The 19168-nt window shown below is 38.4% G+C and overlaps 1 protein-coding gene across 1 annotated transcript in view; it reads left to right on the top strand.

Moving 5' to 3' along the window:
- The window catches only part of cntn3b (contactin 3b), a 56881-nt gene that overhangs the window by 6004 nt on the left and 31709 nt on the right, over window positions 1–19168 (top strand). The window contains exon 3 of the mRNA XM_034121823.1: window positions 3950–4085. Within this exon, the coding sequence (XP_033977714.1) occupies window positions 3950–4085 (136 nt within the window). The remainder of the gene's footprint in view (window positions 1–3949; window positions 4086–19168) is intronic.

The raw sequence follows: 19168 nt of genomic DNA, 5'->3' as shown, positions 1-19168 counted from the left end.
TACTGAAAATAAAGGATTAAAGCACGTCCGTTGGCACCGTCACATCTTAAAAAGACACATTCTGCTTATTTGTTGAGAGCTTTATTACTCTACTTACTTTTTTTTGTTTTCTTAATTTAGCTTTGAGATATATTTAAAGTCAAGCCCCAGAGCCTATTTCCACATATATCGAAGACAAGAACATAACAGTGAATTGCAACTTTAAAAACACCACACTGTAGATAGATGTAGAAAATCAAGTGTTGTCAACTTTACAACCCGTTACCGACTAAAATCTAATTAATTTCAGATATAAAATACTTTACAACAAAGGTTAAGTGCCGGCTAAAAGCAGACCATAGCGGTACCCATTTCTGCTAATTAAGTCTAAATTACCACAGTGTATTAATGACACTGCAAACTGTATATTTTAATGGCACTTTTCAAGCTAAAGCCTAACGAGGGATAACAGTTGAAAGATAGCATTAGCTATAAATTCCCAGAGCAGAACATCAGTGTCATTGTCTGTTTTAGCACTTTGTTGAATTGCATCGACCTATAAGTAAAATAGGGTTCAATTTAAAGAACATTTCCGTCTCTCGTAGCAATGTTTATGAATTGAAGAGTTTCATTCATTAGTGAGTAGGACACAGAATCAGAACGGTAAATAAATAATCTTTCCCGACCAAAAAGGTTGCACTGATTAAGTCGCAGTCATTAAATAAGCAGCGTTCGAGCATGATGTCCTTCACCGCTCTCGTCCTGCTTCACTTTTTACGGCACGCTGTCAGGCATGACCGAGAGTCCGATCCCATTCCTGTTTATGGCCTATAGTCCAGATCATTATCAGGATCCATGCAATGAATCCAGTCCCCTGCATTTTAGCACAATCCCCCTGCCGCCATGCCTCATTCTGCCCTTGTGTGGCCACCTGGGATTCGAGTGGGAGAGACACTCCAGCAGAATGTCAACCCTTGTTCCAATGACATTGTAACTCCCAATGAATGTTATTCAAATTGGCTCATGGGTAATTCACGCCCAGTACTCAAGGGAGGCAGATCCAAGCGGGCTCACCTTCCTGGCGGACGAGTGTATTGAACAGGGGCCTATAAGTGCCGGTTCTTACTCAGTGTTGTGATGGAAACCCTTGAAAATCACTACAGCTGATAATAACAATCATTGATGTCTGAAGTGACATGTCGTCTGCGGCTCTATATTCTGGGAGATAACAAAATACAATTACACCTTACATGTTAGGCTGCATGGCGTCTTCTCCAGATTCACACGACAGACATTTGAATACTCTCCTGCTTTGATTTTTGCATATCTATTCATTTGGTTTCAACCTCTTATTTGAGCACAGTTACAGGTAAAGGCTAGGCTACACTAATATTACAATTAGTGTACTTTTACTAGAATTCCAGTGTTAGCTGAGTCCGATTATGTCAGATTTGTGTGACAAATATTTCCGATAACTCCAGCGCATTGTTTACATTACATTACATTTAGCTGAGACTCCAAACCAACTTACAATAGGTGGGTTTAACCATGAGGAAACAAATACAAAAACAAGCATCCTGCAGGCACATTAGCTATCAATAAGCACCAATTGAGGCGCATTAGCTTCAATTTAAGCCAAACCTTTCTAAGTGCTTTGTACAGAAGAGAGATTTTCTATCATAATATTTTTTTTATTGGCCGAGAAACAGAAACAGTTGGTTTTCAGTGTGCGACGAAAGATCTTTAGTCTTTCTGCTGTACTGATTTCAATGGGGAGCTCGTTCCACCATTTTGGATCAAATGGGTAATTCACGCCCAGTAAAGACCAAAATTCTACATTTATTTTTTAAAAAGTGATTTATTTTTCTGAATTCATGGCATGATTTAATTTAAAGAAATGATGATTAATCCATAATTGTTTTCGTCTAATTATTAAAAAAACACCGCGATCAAAGGGAAACTAAAAAAAGAAGATCTGATGAAAGGAGAAGGACATATTTATTTTTGATGACAGATGGACAAAGCTTTATTCTAAGCTAATGCTAGTTCTTTGATAATTTACAAATGTTTCAATGTGAGTTTTTCCACCCCAAATTAAATGTTTCTTTTTTTCTGTTGTTTGGTTTCCCACACCATGTTCCAAAATTCTATATATATATTTTTTAAAGTAACTTTTTTTCTGAATTCATGGTATGATTTAAAGAAATAATCATTGATCCATAATTGGTGTTGTTTAACAATTAAAGAACACTGTGGTCAAAGGGAAACTAACAAAAAGAAGATCTGATGAAATAGGAAGGAGTTTTTTAAAGCTTTATTTGAAGCTTGTTAAACCAAACGTGTGCGGCTGAATTAATTTTATGTAATTCTAGTTCTTTGATAATTTACAAATCCATTATTATACCATATGTTTTTTAATGTGAGTGTTTCAGATTGACCCAAAATGTAATATTTGTTTTCCTGTTGTTTGGTTTTCCGCACCATGTTCTCCATTTTCTGATCAACCAAACCAAGATTGTCACAGGATTTGTTTCCATCTTGTGTTCATAGTGAAATATGTTTTGATTCCTGGACATATTACCTCCGGTTATAACCACGTGTAGAACTGCTAGCCACATGCTGCAATCTGTTAGCAGTAGGATATTAATTAGACCTACTCCGGCCGTCTGTTGGCTCTGCTTTCATTTAGCACCAGATTGTGTTCCACATCCTTTCCTTTTAAGCTGCTGGCAGATGAGTGCATCCTTATGGCCTCAATTAACCGGTGCATTGGAAGTATGACATAGATGTTCTGAAAATAGATTGTTCCGCTTTATTCATCATCCCTGTCACTAGCAGAGAGTAGTTAATTACTGAGGAAGTTTGTGAAAAAGGGCTTTCTGCATTCGTCGTCAATTTTTGGTAGATTTGAGAGCCCATCTTAAGTCCTCAATTATTATTATCTAGCATTATGGCAAGTAATTTAGGGCTGCAACTAACAATTTTCTTTTTATTATCAATCATTCTGCAAACTTTTTTCTCATTTAATAAGGGAGTAAATGTCCATCCCAGTTCCTTAAACTCTAAGGTGATGTCTTTAAATGTATTAGTTTGTCAGTCCGCAGATATTCAGTATTCAAAGTAGGATAATCTCCATATTTGAGGCTCCTAAAAGTACATTTTTAAACAATTTTTGCATTAACGAAAACAATTGTCGACTATCAGATTTGTTGGCCATTATTTCGCTTTCATTCGACAATAATTAAATAATTGTTGTGAGCTTTGTTTAACTGCCTTAAACCTTTTCAACCCCTTTATCCAACTGAATATTCAAACATAGTAAAAAAACATTATAAGACATGTTTGCAGTATTTTTTACTTACTTGTATTTTTACATGTGCGTTTTGAAGCAGGGAGATTATTTATATCGGACAGTAGGAACAATATGATGATTTATCACCATTGTCATTGTTTTTTACTTCGCTATTCCACTGTCACGTTCAACAAAACCAACAAAAAGATATATAAATGTCACATGAGCCGTTAATAAGTCAAAGTCAATTGTCAATCTTTCAGTTTGTGTGTACAGACAGAAAGATCGAAATACCGTTTCCCACAAAACCCAATACAAAAATACAAATATGTATAAACATATGTATAAAATATGTATATCCTATATATACACAATCAACAGACACATTTACACATATGCACACATTAAGATAAAAATAACTAACAAGGGTAAGTGGGATTTGCTCATTTCAATGCAGGATAAGTAAAGGGTTTGGATTGTCCTAATGCATTAATTTGCTTGTCTTTTGAAAGACATATATTTAGTATAATGACAAAGTAATATACTCTGAATTGCTGTATTTCTGCAAGATTAACAATGTGTCCTCACAGTGTCCGTGTTTCTTCCAGTATCTCCCATAAGGTCAAAAAGACAATTTATCTGGCTTGTACTACCATAGACTTTCTCCCCTCTCCCCAGCCTGTACAGAGGATGTCATATTACAAGGGCCAAGATGGAGGACGGAGCCTACTGACCTCATTTTGCCGATCGACTCCCCGGACCAGCAGGCTACCATCACATGCGAGGCCGAGGGGAGCCCTCCTCCGCAGTACAGGTAAATTACCACATCAAAGTTACATTTCCCACAAGCCTCGACTCTCTACCTGCTTTGGCTCCACATCGGTTTCACAGGGTGGAAATCCATCGCTGCTTAATTGCTTGTGAATCTTCATTGCTTTGCTTCCACGGAAATCAAAGAGTGTACCGATAGCGTTGATAGCGATTGATTTGTTTAAGAACAACTGGACATAAATGCTCGAGAGATTATGCACCATCTAATGAAAAGTCAGGCATCAAAGAGCTTAATTGAGCATCCATTTGTAATTGAAAGAAAAAGCTTATCTATCTCAGTTTGGGCTAGCGTTGAAGTCATGGAGGCGCCACTGGGTTTGATGAATATGCCAACACCTCAGATGTGAGAGAGGTTAACTTTATTAATGATAAGATTTAAGCCACAGAACGGCTTAAACTGATGATTTGTAATATGGTGAGCGGCTTAAGAAAATCATTAGGAGAGAAAAGGAGATTCAAGCTACTCATTTGCACCGCAGATCCTTTGATATCTCCCCGGCTATTCCCCCGACAGGGCAGAGAGACTGCCTGAAAATGGCAGCTGGCTGTGTTTTTTCTTTTTTGTGTGGTGGTGGATTGTGTTTCGGAGCTTGGTCAGCACCATGTAGATGCCCCGCCAGCAGGGGAGAGAGGCAATAACCTTGTGAGTGACATTCTGTTAAATGCTTACATTTCCTATAATGCGTCTGCTCTGAAAACACGGTCCAGGCGCAGCAGCAGGGGGTATCATTATACGTGTTGTGCAACCGGAGCTATCTCAGTATAGTCAGCCGAAACCATCACTTGCATTATTTTACTCGCAACCTAAAGAATATTCTCTTTCAGGCTCTCTGGGCAGCAGAAGGCTGTTTTTAGCACATATAAATGGACCTAATGCTGCATTCTTTACCTAGCATCAAACAACAAGCAAACAGCTTTAGCGACTAGCGAGATAACATATTGATCCTTTCTCCATTACTCCTCTGTTGGTCTTTCTATTTGTTTCCCATTATATATTTCTTTGTTTAAAGGAGTTTTCCTGACTTTAGGGTCTAAAGATTTTGAGAGTTAAACAGCTTGTAAGTTCCTTGAGACAAAATATGTGATTTGTAACATTTGATCATTTTGTCTTGACTTAAATGAATTTGCTATGAATTTAGAAGCACAAGTGCCAGATGGATTTGTCAGGAGTAGGAGTCCCAAACAAAGTTAAAATACTGAAAAACAAAAGCTTTTCTAAAAATGACATTCCCATACAAGGGAACTGCATTGTCATTAACGTTTTAAAGGAAATATATGTTGTCCTTTATTACGTTTCTTCACTATGTATCACAAATATTCAAAGTCTGTGTTCATTGATAAACCCAAAGTCAAAAGTAACATAAAAAAAAATCACAATCTGTAAAACCCTAACCCTACTTTTTAAAGGCAATACCATGATATTTTACGAAACATATATAGCAAAGTAATTTAAATTCAACTTTTTTACTGTTTGTTTTTATACCCATTGTTACAACCTTCCTTAAAGGTCCCATGTCGTGCTTTTCCGGTTATTACCCGTCCCCTTGTGTGTTATGAAGGTTTTTCTGCATGTAAACGGTCTGCAGAGTCAAAAACCCTCAAAGTACACCCTGTAGCGAGTAAAACTCTAACACAGAAAAGACCTGTCTATGCTGCCCCAAAACGCCTCGTTGGAGATTTCTCTTCTTCTATTTGTTTCTTCCGGGAACCGCATGACGTCATGCGGTTCCCGGAACCAAAATGGACCAATCCGCGGAGCTCCTCGCACACCAGGAGGGGTGGGGACCTTTAGCGTACATTTTCAACTAACAAGGAGTCCCCTGGTTGGTAATCGACGAGTTGGGATCGCAGAGAAATGCTCTACGCAGACCCATTCTCACAGCGTTTATAAACCTTTTTCTTACTCAATATCAAGCCACACTTATTGCTTTTACTTCGGCTGTGAGTGTTTGTGTGTGCTCAGGATGAGTTTCGCTGTGTCCCGCTGTATCGCCGACCCGGAAACCACACCAGTAAGCCAGCTCAGTGAGCAGCGAGCCTCGCAACGTCCCGACCAATCAGAGCACACAGGGGGGGGGGGATAGAGAGTGATTACACATACTATTCAGAGATGCTGTATGAGAAACCAATGTGAGTTTGGAAAATTGCACAATATAAATCTATTTTAGTAGACCTCAACAATGGAATTATGATCAGTAGAAATGGCCATGACATGGGCCCTTTAAGGCTGGCAACAAAGAGGGAGGCCACACAGAGGTATATGCCAATTAGATGTTCATTCAACACAATTAACTGAAAGTACCTCTCAGCAAGTTGGGTATGTAAGAAGAAGATTGTCAGTCATGTCAGCAGTGTGTGGATGTGTGAAAGTGTGCTGTAGGCATGTTGGATAGTGCATCAAACCAAAGCAGGAGGAAGGCTGAGGTTGCTGCAGCCGGCCAGGATCAGAGAGACTGAACCTTCCAGCTGGGCAAGCCTTCATGCCTTCTTGAAGCTCCGCCTCTAGATGGGCGGGCACAAACAGGACGACACTCCCAGTACCTGCCAGAGGACAGCAAGGCAGGGGGTTATGGCTAGAAAGGATCCGTCTTGTGTAAAACTCTCGCGAGAGTTTGCAAGTCACGTGGCTGAATGTTTACGTTTGGCAGGCAGCCTTTCAGTTACGATCGTTAACATCAGTGGGCCACAGCAAATGATGGTGAGAAGCTAAATTATCTATTAATTATGTCAATTACAGGGAGTGTGATTGTTGAAATAGGGTGTTAGCGGTCTTGCTGTTCAAAGAAGAATGACAACACTGTAGATCACCAACACTATGGTTTATTTTTTTATTCACAGGCAAGTCAACGTTGTCGCAGTAAAAGTCCCAAGATAGCTCCTGGTGCAATAAAATGTTCCCTTTCAGTGTTTTACTATTATGTCTGATGTTTCTCTATTAATATTGCTGCTGCATTAATGTGTATGTTGCATGTTACTGCTGTAGATGTGTTTCCGAGCCGCTCCGATTACAACGAGAGTTACAACGAGAACGTGACGTCATATTTACACAAGACGGATCCTTTCTAGCCATAACCAAGGCAGGGAGCACAGACTGGCAGAAGGGGGGAGGGGTCGTCACACCATGAATGTAATCCATGAGCAAAATATCTTTCTCCCTAAATGTACAATGCAGTTTAATTGTATGGGAACATAATGTTGTATGAAAAAGGGTAGGTATTGATTTGCTAATATATTAGAATTGTTACTTTTCAAGGCAAATCGTCAAACGTGAAGTTTAATTTGTTGGTGAGTTGATGCCACATTGCCAAATAATTATGTGAAGCAGTCAGTATTGCTCTGTTTTTATATAAAAAAGTTGCTTCACTTCATCCCGCTCCTCTCGTGCACATCTAGTGTGGCTCCTATTGCATTTTTTCCATTTTGAATGTGTCCTAAGAGCTGTAGTAATGGGATCCCACTAACTTTCCAACATTCTGGAGCACTCATCTTTCATCTAGGTCAACTCACTGTATGGGGCCACTGCTATCAGTTATGAATAGACAAATCTGAAACCAGGTTTAAAAGTAAGCATTGAGTGAGCAAACTCTCGGCACGAATGATTGACATTTCTGATAATGCTTTTAAAAGACACTACATTTCTACCCTTAATCTCACTTTGAGGTAAAGAGTCATATTTTTTCTGCTTTATTTGGGTTGCATCAGTTTTTCTGACGCTGATCGTCCTTGACTTGTTTCACTCCGGGCGAGGAGAGGACATTTTCATCCAGATGATAAAATAGAGAGAATAAATATCCGTGGCAATTTATTTCACCAACGCTGAAATTAAAACCTCAAAATGTCCTGAGCTGACTGAAAAAAACTGCCTGTAGGAATTTGTCATGCTGTGACTTTCACCACACTCTGCAAACTATGGGCCTAGACCCTGCAAATTAACAGTATTTGTATAATTAGATATGCCAAACGAGAGGGTATTACATTCAGAGTTCCACACTTAATTTCCTCAGTTACTGCAGCTATTAGGAAAAAAAAATCATCCATTTCGTTTTAATTTCCATAGAAAAAATTAGGTCACACAATATTGAATTTGCCAGAGAAGATGACGTTAACCCTTTGGTGCCAAAGAAGCGTTGAGGACATCAGTTCTCTGGCAGAAGGGTGTTAAAGAAACACTATATTTCCTACAGTGATAATGGATAGAATATTAAAATCATTCGGTAGATTTTATCTGGATTAATTGGACGATGGCTAAATATAGGCAAGGCAAGGCCAGTTTATTTATATAACAGTTTTCAACACAAGGCAATTCAAAGTGCTTTACAAAAATGAAAGACATTAAGAGCATTAAACACATTAGAAACATTAAAGTGCACCTATTATGCTATTTTTAGGCATATATTATGGGTCTCAGATATATACAAATATATAAAAACATGTCTATGATGTGTTTTGCTCAAAATACCAACAGATCATGCATTTTAGACATCCCTCATATCCCTCTATTCCAGCCCTGTTAGAGAAACGCGGATTTTGGGTCCTTAGCTTGAAAAAAAAAAAAAGAGGAGGCGGAGCTAATGCCTGATCAGAATTCTACCGGGGGTAAAGTTAAATTCTGCTGTGATAAAACACCATCCTGTTCTAAACCACATCAAGGATTATTTCTGAAACAGTATGGAGCTCAAATGCTTTTTCTCTTGCGGTTTTATCACAAGGTGAGTTCCTTTTTTTATTTCCTGCTTTTTAAACACGTGTGCTCTCCAGTACAGGTTAGCTCTGAGTGTTAGCAATGTTTGCTAATGTAAACAAAGACCATATTACGTCCAAAACACATCAGGCATTGTTTCTGATAGCAACTTTCTGTGGGTCCACCATACGAAATTACGTCATATCGGCAGCAAATCTGTATCCGCTCGTTGTAGCCCCGTTTTTAAAAGATTTGGGTACGGAGGAAAAGAGAAAGGGTTTTATTTTCTGACGCTGCGTGAGTTCCCAGACACACCGGGGACACATGTATAAAAGACATCAAAAAGTGCATTTAGCATGATAGGTCCCCTTTAAAAAGCAAAGATAATAAAACATGAATAACACAGGTACATGAATAAAAGTTACAGTGCAGTGTAAGATGTGAATAGTTCAATTAAAAGCAGCGCCAAAAAGAAAAGTCTTCAGCCTGGATTTAAAAGTAGTAAGAGTCGCAGCGGACCTGCAGGTTTCTGGGAGTTTGTTCCAGATATTTGGGAATATCCCTAACCAAATTCTCCCATTCCTCTACCCCTAGTCTTACAGTGAAATGATAGTTATTTTGACACTTTTCTAACCTTTTTATATTCCTTTCATCCATTTTGAATCCCCAGACAACACATTTTCCCTGTTTTACTGTTACCCGAACGCATCGCTGACCTTTTATTCCACTTTAAATGTTAATCTACATGTGACCCGCTCTATCGAAATCAGTCGGAAATCGCAACGGCTAATTTCAAAATAAACGTGGATTTGCGTAAAAAAATTGTTTTTCGGGGTACAGGTGTTTTGTTTGATTTTAAATAAACAAAGTCTTGGCTTTCAGAATATGAAACTTTTATTTCCAAAATCACACGATAAATACATGTTTGAAGCTTGTAAAGGGAAGATGACAGCTCTCACTCGCCACTCTGCTCTTCCTTAGCGCCGCCCCCCTCCCTCCGGCTGAAATTATGAATGTAAGGCGTATAGTAATCATAGATAACACGGCAGGGTCCGTTACAGTTTGTTTTCATCTGATTTCAAATAAACAAAGTCTTGGCTTTCAGAATATTAAACTTGTTTCGGCAAATTCAGATGATAAATACAACGTATGAAGCTTGTAACGGCATAATTACAAGCGGAGAACGGAGTAACTTGACGTCACAGCAGGCATAACAACAGCCGGTGTTTCTCGTGAGTGTTTTCCCCGGGAAACAAACACAATACACACAAACGCAAAAATACACAAACACACACATACATACACACACATACTCGCGAGCTTCCCCCAGACCAGTAATCCAAACGAAAATATTTTCCCTCCAGACTATTTTGATCATTTGCTAATAATCAATCAGATCGATGGATTCCAGAGAAGAGGAAACTTTGAAGACATTTTTCTCAAAATGATGACTCGGTGACAGTCATTATATAATGTGACATATTTCGCTTAATATTTGGAGTACAACAACAATCCTGATATCATTAGAAAGCTAGGAATCTCCTCTTTACAACAGTGTATACAACTCAAAATGTGTCTTCGGGTCAATGCGACTCTAACTGACTTCCCTTTTTATGTATTTCTCACATCCAAGCCCATTGGTTCGTACTGAAGACATACATATTAAAACATGGAAATAAGAATTAACGCTCAGTGATTTCCTTTAACAGCTGGCTTTTTTAGCAAACATATCACAAACAGGGGTAAATTGGTGCTTTTTTGGGGGGGGAGTTATTTCAGCAGTGGATTAATACAAATTGGTTGCTCAAGTGAGTATCAACAGTAGAAGGATGGTGTATGTGGGTTGAGTCAAAATAAACTACAGTGCTCATGTTCAAAGTAATAATCAAAATCACCCAGTGTAACATTGTGACTCATTGATGTGGTTTTTAACATCATGGCTCGAGCTCAGATTGGTTTGCAGTCAGAAACAACACGCTCGTGCTTTGCCTGATGTGAAAAATAGCTTATGACAAGAAACATTGTCGAGCTTTACAAAGATAATCAAGTTAGGGTTAGGGTTAGGTTACCTTTAATCTAGTTAGGGTTAGGGTTGGGTTACGTGCTGTCAGAAAAGCAATTGCCGTCTCAGATTGCAATGTGCTCTAACTAATTTATACATTTATTATTTGATTGTTTTAGAACTCCCATTGTTTGCTGGAAGAAGATATTTTGTTCATTTAATCAACATCTGTTTATTATCCACAATAACGCAATGAAAGCAATTAGCAATACACTCTGCTGGTTCTCCATAATGAAGATGGAAAAAAGAAAAGAGTGTTAATGTTCTTCTTGTGATATTTCTCTACAATGACAGAATAGCTTGATCACGATTGGCATTTGTTTACAACTGTTGGACCGCTCATGAATATAGCGTGAACACAAAGGGAACGCGGGACAAATGCAACGATGGTATCAAATTAGTCTCTGAATTGGAACAAAGCAAACAAACAAACAAACTGAACTGAATCTGGAAAAAGCTCTTACAGATACAAGCAGGATTTGACAGGAAAAACAATATGTAAAATCACCCTGCTTTAAATCGTTACCAGCAACTGTGTCAGAGACTGTCAAGAACTTGAAAGGCTTTACCGACTGGTGCTCAGAAATCACACATGGAAAAATCCATCATAGAAAAAGCACCGGCAGATCGGGATGTGATGCAGACTGGCATTTTGTAAGATGCAGGGAACCACTAACTGAAAGAGCCATACAGAGTGTAAACACCTAACATCTTAAACGTAACAAATCATCATATAATTGCTCCTGTAATACTGACAACTATTTAACATTGATATAGAGGTGGATGAGTCATTAAATAGGCTGTCTGACAGGTTTGAATATCCCATCCAATTGGTTTAAATATTAAAGTAGAGAGAGAGATAATTAGAATATAAGGTTGTCAATTGTGGTTATGCTCATAACCCTTTTTGCTGCTTAGCTTCATATGGTCTGGATTTGTTTCCAACACTTGGATGCTCCCCTGCACCTCGCCCACTCGCTGACACCATGAATATATGAACAGGAACCCTGACAGTTCTTCAGTTGACAAATAGTCCGGTGTAGCGCCAGAGCACACTCCAGGGCTCAGAGCCGTGCTTTATGAATACACCTGTCACTGTGTTTACTATGAATCTGCTGTAACACAGGATCAAGGGCACAGCAGTGATTGGAAAGCGGGGAATAAAAAAGTACTCTGGCTGGTGTCTGCTATCATGTAATGTGACTTCAGGCAGATGTATGACTCTACCTTTTGTTTACGGGTTGGTTCAGGGTAACGGGGACATCAATAGAAAATGGGACGGCGTTATTGGAAGATTTCTTTTGTTATGAAAGGGCCAGATATCAGGGCTGAATGTAGAAATTGTTTCAAGTCAGATCGATTTTATGTTTTGGAGGTTTAGTTGTCCTTTTAGTGGGTGAGAAAATTCTATGATTCTTGGGCTTATGAGATCATTTCAAAACCAAAGGGATAAACTGGATGAAGGCAGCCATGGGGGCTAAAAATAAAGACAATTTGTCAAATACACAAGCTTGCTCAGAGGCCCTATGCTTCAAACTATGACGTTCTAGATACCTCTAGTCAATTTCTGCTCATTACATGCATCAGGTCTTTCAGAATAAACATGGAAATGTACAGTTTCCAGCTTGTTAAATGCATACAATCTTTAAAAAAAATTAAGTTTTCAGTTTACTTATGCAACATGACTTGGTTAGGTTAGGCAAAAAACGTCTTTACAAGGCTTAAGAAGAAAGCTTTTGGATTACATTAAGTGTGGAGTTAGGGTTAGTGTTAAATTGTGGTTTAATCCAAAACAGGATGAAAGGGTTAGTGTTTGTTACATAGAATAACTGTTTGTAACTAAATTAGGATTAGGGTTAGGGTTACGTTAACGTTTGGTTTCACAGAGGACATGAAGAGAGGTCTCCTGGGCAAAAGTATTTTGTTTGTTTGTTCATTTCATCATCCCTTCCCACCTTCCCAAAGCTCTCTATAACGCCGGTACATTTGTATCATAGTCCAAGGGGCACTGATCGAGCCTCTTTGTATGACGAGTAGGAAGTGAGATATGCCTGGATATATGGTCTTTGAATTATTTACTCTGTCGGCCCTTGACGACTATGCTTTTATTTATTAATTTGACTTTTACTATGAGTAAAAGCATCATATTTCCTGGCTATAAATTGTAGTTGTAAATGGTGTTATATCTGCTGTTCACATAATATGGCTCTGCACATGTACTATATTTATGGCATCATGTCAGTAATTGCTAACGATTTTTAAGCTGGAACACAGGCGCACAAACCCACACACACACTCCGGTGGTTTTAGGAATATTTATTGTGTAACATTTGGCTTGAAAGCCAGATGGACATCAATTTATTAAAAACGGAACAGCAATAACCTGAACGTAATTGTACAGAGTACCCCGGTCAGCAGTTGAATTTCCATTATCAGCTCAGAGATCTGTGTGTGTGTGGGTGTGTGTGGTCACTCTGTGGGTGTCTGCTTGAAGGAAAGCAGGTGAGCCAGTGCTGCAGTACAGTCCCTGGTCTATTTGATGAGTAGACCTCATGCAAAATTGATGTGAATCTCAAGGTCACCAGGAGTTCATTCAGAGCATGCTCAGATCAGCCCGCGCCTGCAGCACCGCAGCACTCCGGGATCTACTGTAAGCTCCCTCCACCTGATGTGGTGTTAGATGGAGTATATGATTCAGTTGTGGCTGTGCTAACAGTACGACCTCCGCTCTGCCTGAGTCACCTTCTGTTACTTACTTATGCAGTCTGTGTTGGAGAGAGGGAATTATACAGTACACAAAGATACCAGTAAAGAACGAGGAGAGACAATCTTGCCTATGCCTAAAGTCAGGGGATGGTCACTTCCCCTCTTCTTTCTTCCAGCTCCTTTTCTTGGACCACAGCCATCTTTGAACTTAGCCTTTCTTTTACACATTTTGGCACATTTTTGTGTTGACAAAATCAGGCCACATGAGGAATAAATGGCCCTAATAGCCTCTAATCCCCTTGCAAACCGTACCCATCTTTAAACACGACATTCTTTAAAACATCGTTAAAGTATCATGCCTGTCTTGCATTGTTGTGATGCTATCAAGGTCACAAAATCTCTCCACAGTCATGCACCCACACAGAAACACCCCCTGCTCAGACCACACCCACAACTTGACCTTCATTTTGATACACACCTGTATGTGTTGGTGTCTGCGTTTGGCATGGATGAAACGCTATCATGGTCACAAAATCCTCCCATAGACACACACACATGCGCTGACACACAGGTGAAAACAAGGTGAAAACAATAACAGCATGGCAGGCTCTGCTGGAAGAATCTGCTATGATTGATTACGCTCATTAGCAGTAGGCTGGACACAGGTAGAAAACTGCTTATTGATTTTTGTTATAGTTGTTTGAGCTGAATTTCTTGATAATATATGAGTAGGGTTTTGTATTGTGTTTTTTTGGTTTGTGACCCCTTCAAAAATAAAGCAACCAAAGATAGATGTTCCTCCTCAGATAGACGTTTGAAGAAGCCCTCTTGTGCTTTTGGGGGTTTTCCTTTCCTGTAGTGTGTTATATAGGTTTTAGTGCATGTAAATGGTCTGCAAAGGCTACAATTCCAAAGTTCCCTCCCAAGGGAGTTTCTCTCCCACACACTCCCCTACCTGAAACGCTTCGATTGGACTCCTTTGTTTACTTCTGTAACATAACAACCTCACTATAAAACACTCATGCTTAAATTGTACATGATAGGCTAAGGGGCGGGACATCTATAAGCGGTTGACCAATCACAACAGAGCCGGCTAGCTAACCCTTAGATGCATAAGTGGGTCTTTTTTGACCAGGTGAGGTGGTTTTCTTGAAGTATCTTTGTAATTACATTTTTTTTTATCATTTCATATTCTAGCTATTCCTCAAAAAACATGTTTTGGATATCATGCCATACTAATTAAAAATGTACATTTTAAGAAATTGTAGTTTTTGTATTACTACCCCAAGCTTCCATAAGTGGGTCTTTTTTGACCCGGTGAGGTGGTTTTCTTGAAGTATCTTTGTAATTACATTTTTTTTATCATTTCATATTCCAGCTATTCCTCAAAAAACATGTTTTGGATAGCATGCCATTCACATTTTTTATTTACATTTTTAAAAATTGTAGTTTTTGTATTTCTACCCCCAAGCTTCCATAAGTGGGTACAAAATGGCACGCATGCATTTTCTATGGAATCCTATGGGAAAACGTTTTTTTCAAAATGTAAAAAAAATGTCTAAAATTGTAAATAGTGAAAAATTAAATATAAAATATTTCTAATTCCAAAATATAATACTAAATATTATACAAGTGATTTTTCTTAACCAAAATGACAAAAATGGCATAAAAACACATATTATTCTAATACGGGTCCTTTTTGACCCACTTATGGAAGAGTGTAGGGTCCAGTCACTCGTGCATCTACTGTAAGGGCTAACCAATCAGAGCAGTGCATTTAAATGATTGCAAAAAGTGATGTACAGTCATATAGTAATAAAGATAATTGAATATTTACTAATGTTTTTTACAACAGTAAGGCATTCATTAGAACAACATTATTTTTAGTTTTGGAAAATCCCTCTGTAGCATTACACTTTAATTCATTAGACTCCTTTAAATAAATAGTATTTACGACCTATACACATTTACTTGACTTGATGGTTTACTATGCTTCATAATGTATAATCACAGATGACTCACTCATGCTGTTGGCTTATTCATAAGGAGGTCATTCGCAAAGTAGGGCTGCAGAATAAATCATGGTGCTGTGTTTTGATGGTGGAAAAACATTTCAAACTGTTTGAAGAGGAACCGGCAGATTTGAACATATGCTCACAATTCAAACAGACTGCCAAAAGGCCGTAAAAGAACACACCATTGAGAAGGCTGCATTTCTCACTAGTGTTTCTGTTTGGTCCCTTCGGTATAAAGGGATTACAGCCAGCTGCATTTCTAAAGACGCTTTGTTCTGTACAGTGCGTTGTGCTAATGTTTCTTCATGTTTGCTGAGTGCGAAGGCTCACATCTCTTCATGACACCTGTCAATGTCACAAAGTGGGAAATTACTAGAGCGGATTTCTTTTATTTGTTCTTGACTTGCTGGTAATGACAAGCAGTGACATGGCTGCCATTCAAATGTCAACATGATTATTTGAATTGTGTAGATTACATAGGGTAAAACAATAGATATTACCAGGACGTTTCTCCATTGAATTACTTACATTAAGACAATTGTGTTACAAGTTTAATGAAATTGTATGCAAATTAGACATTATATTATGTGCTAATTTGCATTCATTTGCCAAAAAAATAAATCTGATCATTGGATAAAGCCAGGTTCAAATGTCTTGATTCATTTTGTTGACATGGAATCAAAGGTTTTTACTGAGGGAATTTTGGATAGTGTTTGGATGTTTTTTTATCACTCCATAAATCTGAAAATACTCTCAACAGCCATAAATATAACATCTACTGTATTTCTGACATGTTTTTTTGGGAATAAATCAGGCCATGAATGATATATGAACAACTCCAGAATATAGAAAGTAATGCAATTGGGGTGTGTTGTATGTACTGTAAGTGCTAGTAAAGTGGAGATTTCTGGCTCAGCATGTGATAAAAACAGCCTCTAAAGATATGTAAAGTTAAATAATAATTGTTTTCTAAAATATTATTTAAAAAAAGCTTAATGAGGCATTATGCATGGCTAACTTCTGGTACATTAAGGAGAAATCTGAAGACACCAGTCGACAAAGTTGGTGAAATATAAACTTACATGTGTATTTTGGTTGTTTTCTTTTCACTAGTGTGAAAGAGTTCATGTTAGGGAAGCCAAACCCTCAAAAAGATATGTTTTAGCCTGTGGTGGTGCACTTTAATGCTAACCATATAGAATTGGAGGATGAAACCCTCTTTATTGGTCACACATGTTCATGCAAACATCACAGTGAAATGTAGTCTCTGCTTTTAACCCATCCTAGCACTAGGAGCATAAGCTGCTGTTGCACATGGTTCCCCCTTTCCTCTAATAGCAGGTAGTCTCAGGTGTTTCTGCAGACAGAGGAGGGAGGTGGTCTACTGATTGCGTCCGTGTTGCAGAGACACCATCACACCCCACCAGCTGTCTACACCAATGCTGTGTGATCTATACAGGCTGCCCACCTTCCTCTCCCATTAGGCTCAATAATGCTGGGTGGCTGAAAGTCTAACTAGCTTCCCATCCCTTTCCATTTAACCTCCTCCTCTCTCACACACAATAATCCTCCCTTTTAGCACTGAGTGAGGAAACAGGCAAGAGTACAATGCCTTAAAATGTAATCTTTAAGTTGATGTTTCAATACAAATGTTTTCGTTTGTATTTCTTAGAAACACGAGAAGTAGTAAGTAATATTGTTGTTGGAACAGTGACACAATCAGTCAGATTTGGCGGTGAATTTTAGATGAATAATGCAAGCTACGAGATGAAAGACAGCTTCATCTTTTGTAGTCTGTCAGGCAGGAGACTGGGCGAGCCATGACGGGCTTTAAGACAGCATGAAGTATCCTTCTAACAGCCTGTTAGTTTGCCCGGGAGAGGAAGAAATGATATTGATTTTTTTTTCTCTTTATCGTTGGAAATGTCATTTTGCAGACCTGTCACAAAGGCACATATTCTTTCAAAAAAGCTATAAGAAACTTGAAAGGTTGTTTGTATCTGACTTAATGTTCTGAGATAAAGTTCTGTTACCTTCCTTGTTGTGTACATATCACTCCGTTTGCAACACGATGAAAGATGTTGCTGCCAAGCCGACAGACTGTAGATTTCAGTGAATAATGTATAAAGTGTTTCCATTGTTCAGCAAGAACATTATTCAAGTGTTTTGTCTCTGTTGGTAGCGTGTGATTAATAGTCGTCACTTTCTGAACAGCGCTCGCATGACAAAGTGTCTTGTGACCTTTCCGTGAAGGAAATGGTCTGTCGACAACGCAATATGAAGGTGTCAGAAAGCAATAAGTCAGAAACACAAAAGCACAAACATGAACTAATTAGAAAGCACTCAGAGAGCACATAACTCTGCCGAGGCTTCACAGTCCTTCAGATTTGAACAAAATGCTAAGGGTTTCTTAATATGGATCTGATCTGCGTCAACATTTGCATACAAATATACGATCATGCGATGCAATTGACTTCTGTTTTAATTTTGTATTCAAGTAGCGGGAATTTATGAATAGATTTAGGGACTTATGCTAGTTGCTCTGTGAGGCTGTACTTTGGCAAACTTGTGCCTTGAGCTCAGTGGCGAGCCGTGAGCTTTATACCTAGGCCCTCTGACCCCCACCAATTCCCTCGAAAAAAAGAAAAAGTTATTACGTCACAGCGTATACTTCAGCGGAGTATCAAAACAACGGCCCAGGGTGCAAAACGCATCAATGACAGCGACCCTCTACCACACAAAACAACACCTGTGAACCCAATTTGTGTTCTTTGACATTGAAAATGATATTGCATTGTGTTTGTTACTTTCGTTGCAGTTGTATGTCTTGAGTGTAATTTGGCATGCTTTTATTTTGAAGGCGAGTTCACGCTGTTGACAGGAAGTTGTTGTTGCTATGGAAACAAGAAAAGTTTCACAGCGGGCGGAACTTGTCATAAAGTCCGCGATAATAAAACCCACCCATTTAGAGGGAATATATGATTGGTCAATTGTACTGTCATTTGACATTACTCTCTCGTTCAGTTACTATAGCGGGCCCTCTGTGAATCGAAGAGAGGGCCAGACGAGCTTCTTTCATGTAACGCTTCACATTCAACAGAGACTGAACAGGCAGATTCGAAGGATTTATTTCTTTGGTAATGTTATTTTAAATACAATTAAATCAAGTTTTTTTTCGGTGAAACTAATAAAATATAACAAAAGTAATATTAAAAAAATATATATTTAAAAAATATATATATTTTTTAAATGTTTTTAAATATTATTTTTTAGAATATCTACCCTGACGGCTCGCCACTGCTTGAGCTAAAAGCTATCGCCCTCATGCTAACATCGTCATAATGGAAACGCAAACATGCAGATTTTTTGTGGATACCGTATATTGTTTACCTTGTTAACAAGTTTTGTGTTTAAGCTTTACATATGGAAAATGTTTTCCTTCACTACATTTACGCAGCTACAATCATCACTTTTCATATAAAGATTTTGCCAGAGCCCCTTTGACTAGATAGCAAATAATTGTAATTTAAGGATTTGAGGACCTTTTTAAATTAAAATAATAACACTACCTTAACTCAAGTTATATTTTGAATGGTTTGAAA

Source organism: Trematomus bernacchii, unplaced genomic scaffold (genome assembly GCF_902827165.1).
Source record: "Trematomus bernacchii unplaced genomic scaffold, fTreBer1.1, whole genome shotgun sequence".
NCBI lineage: Eukaryota > Metazoa > Chordata > Actinopteri > Perciformes > Nototheniidae > Trematomus > Trematomus bernacchii.
This window is presented reverse-complemented; position numbering and strand designations above follow the sequence as displayed.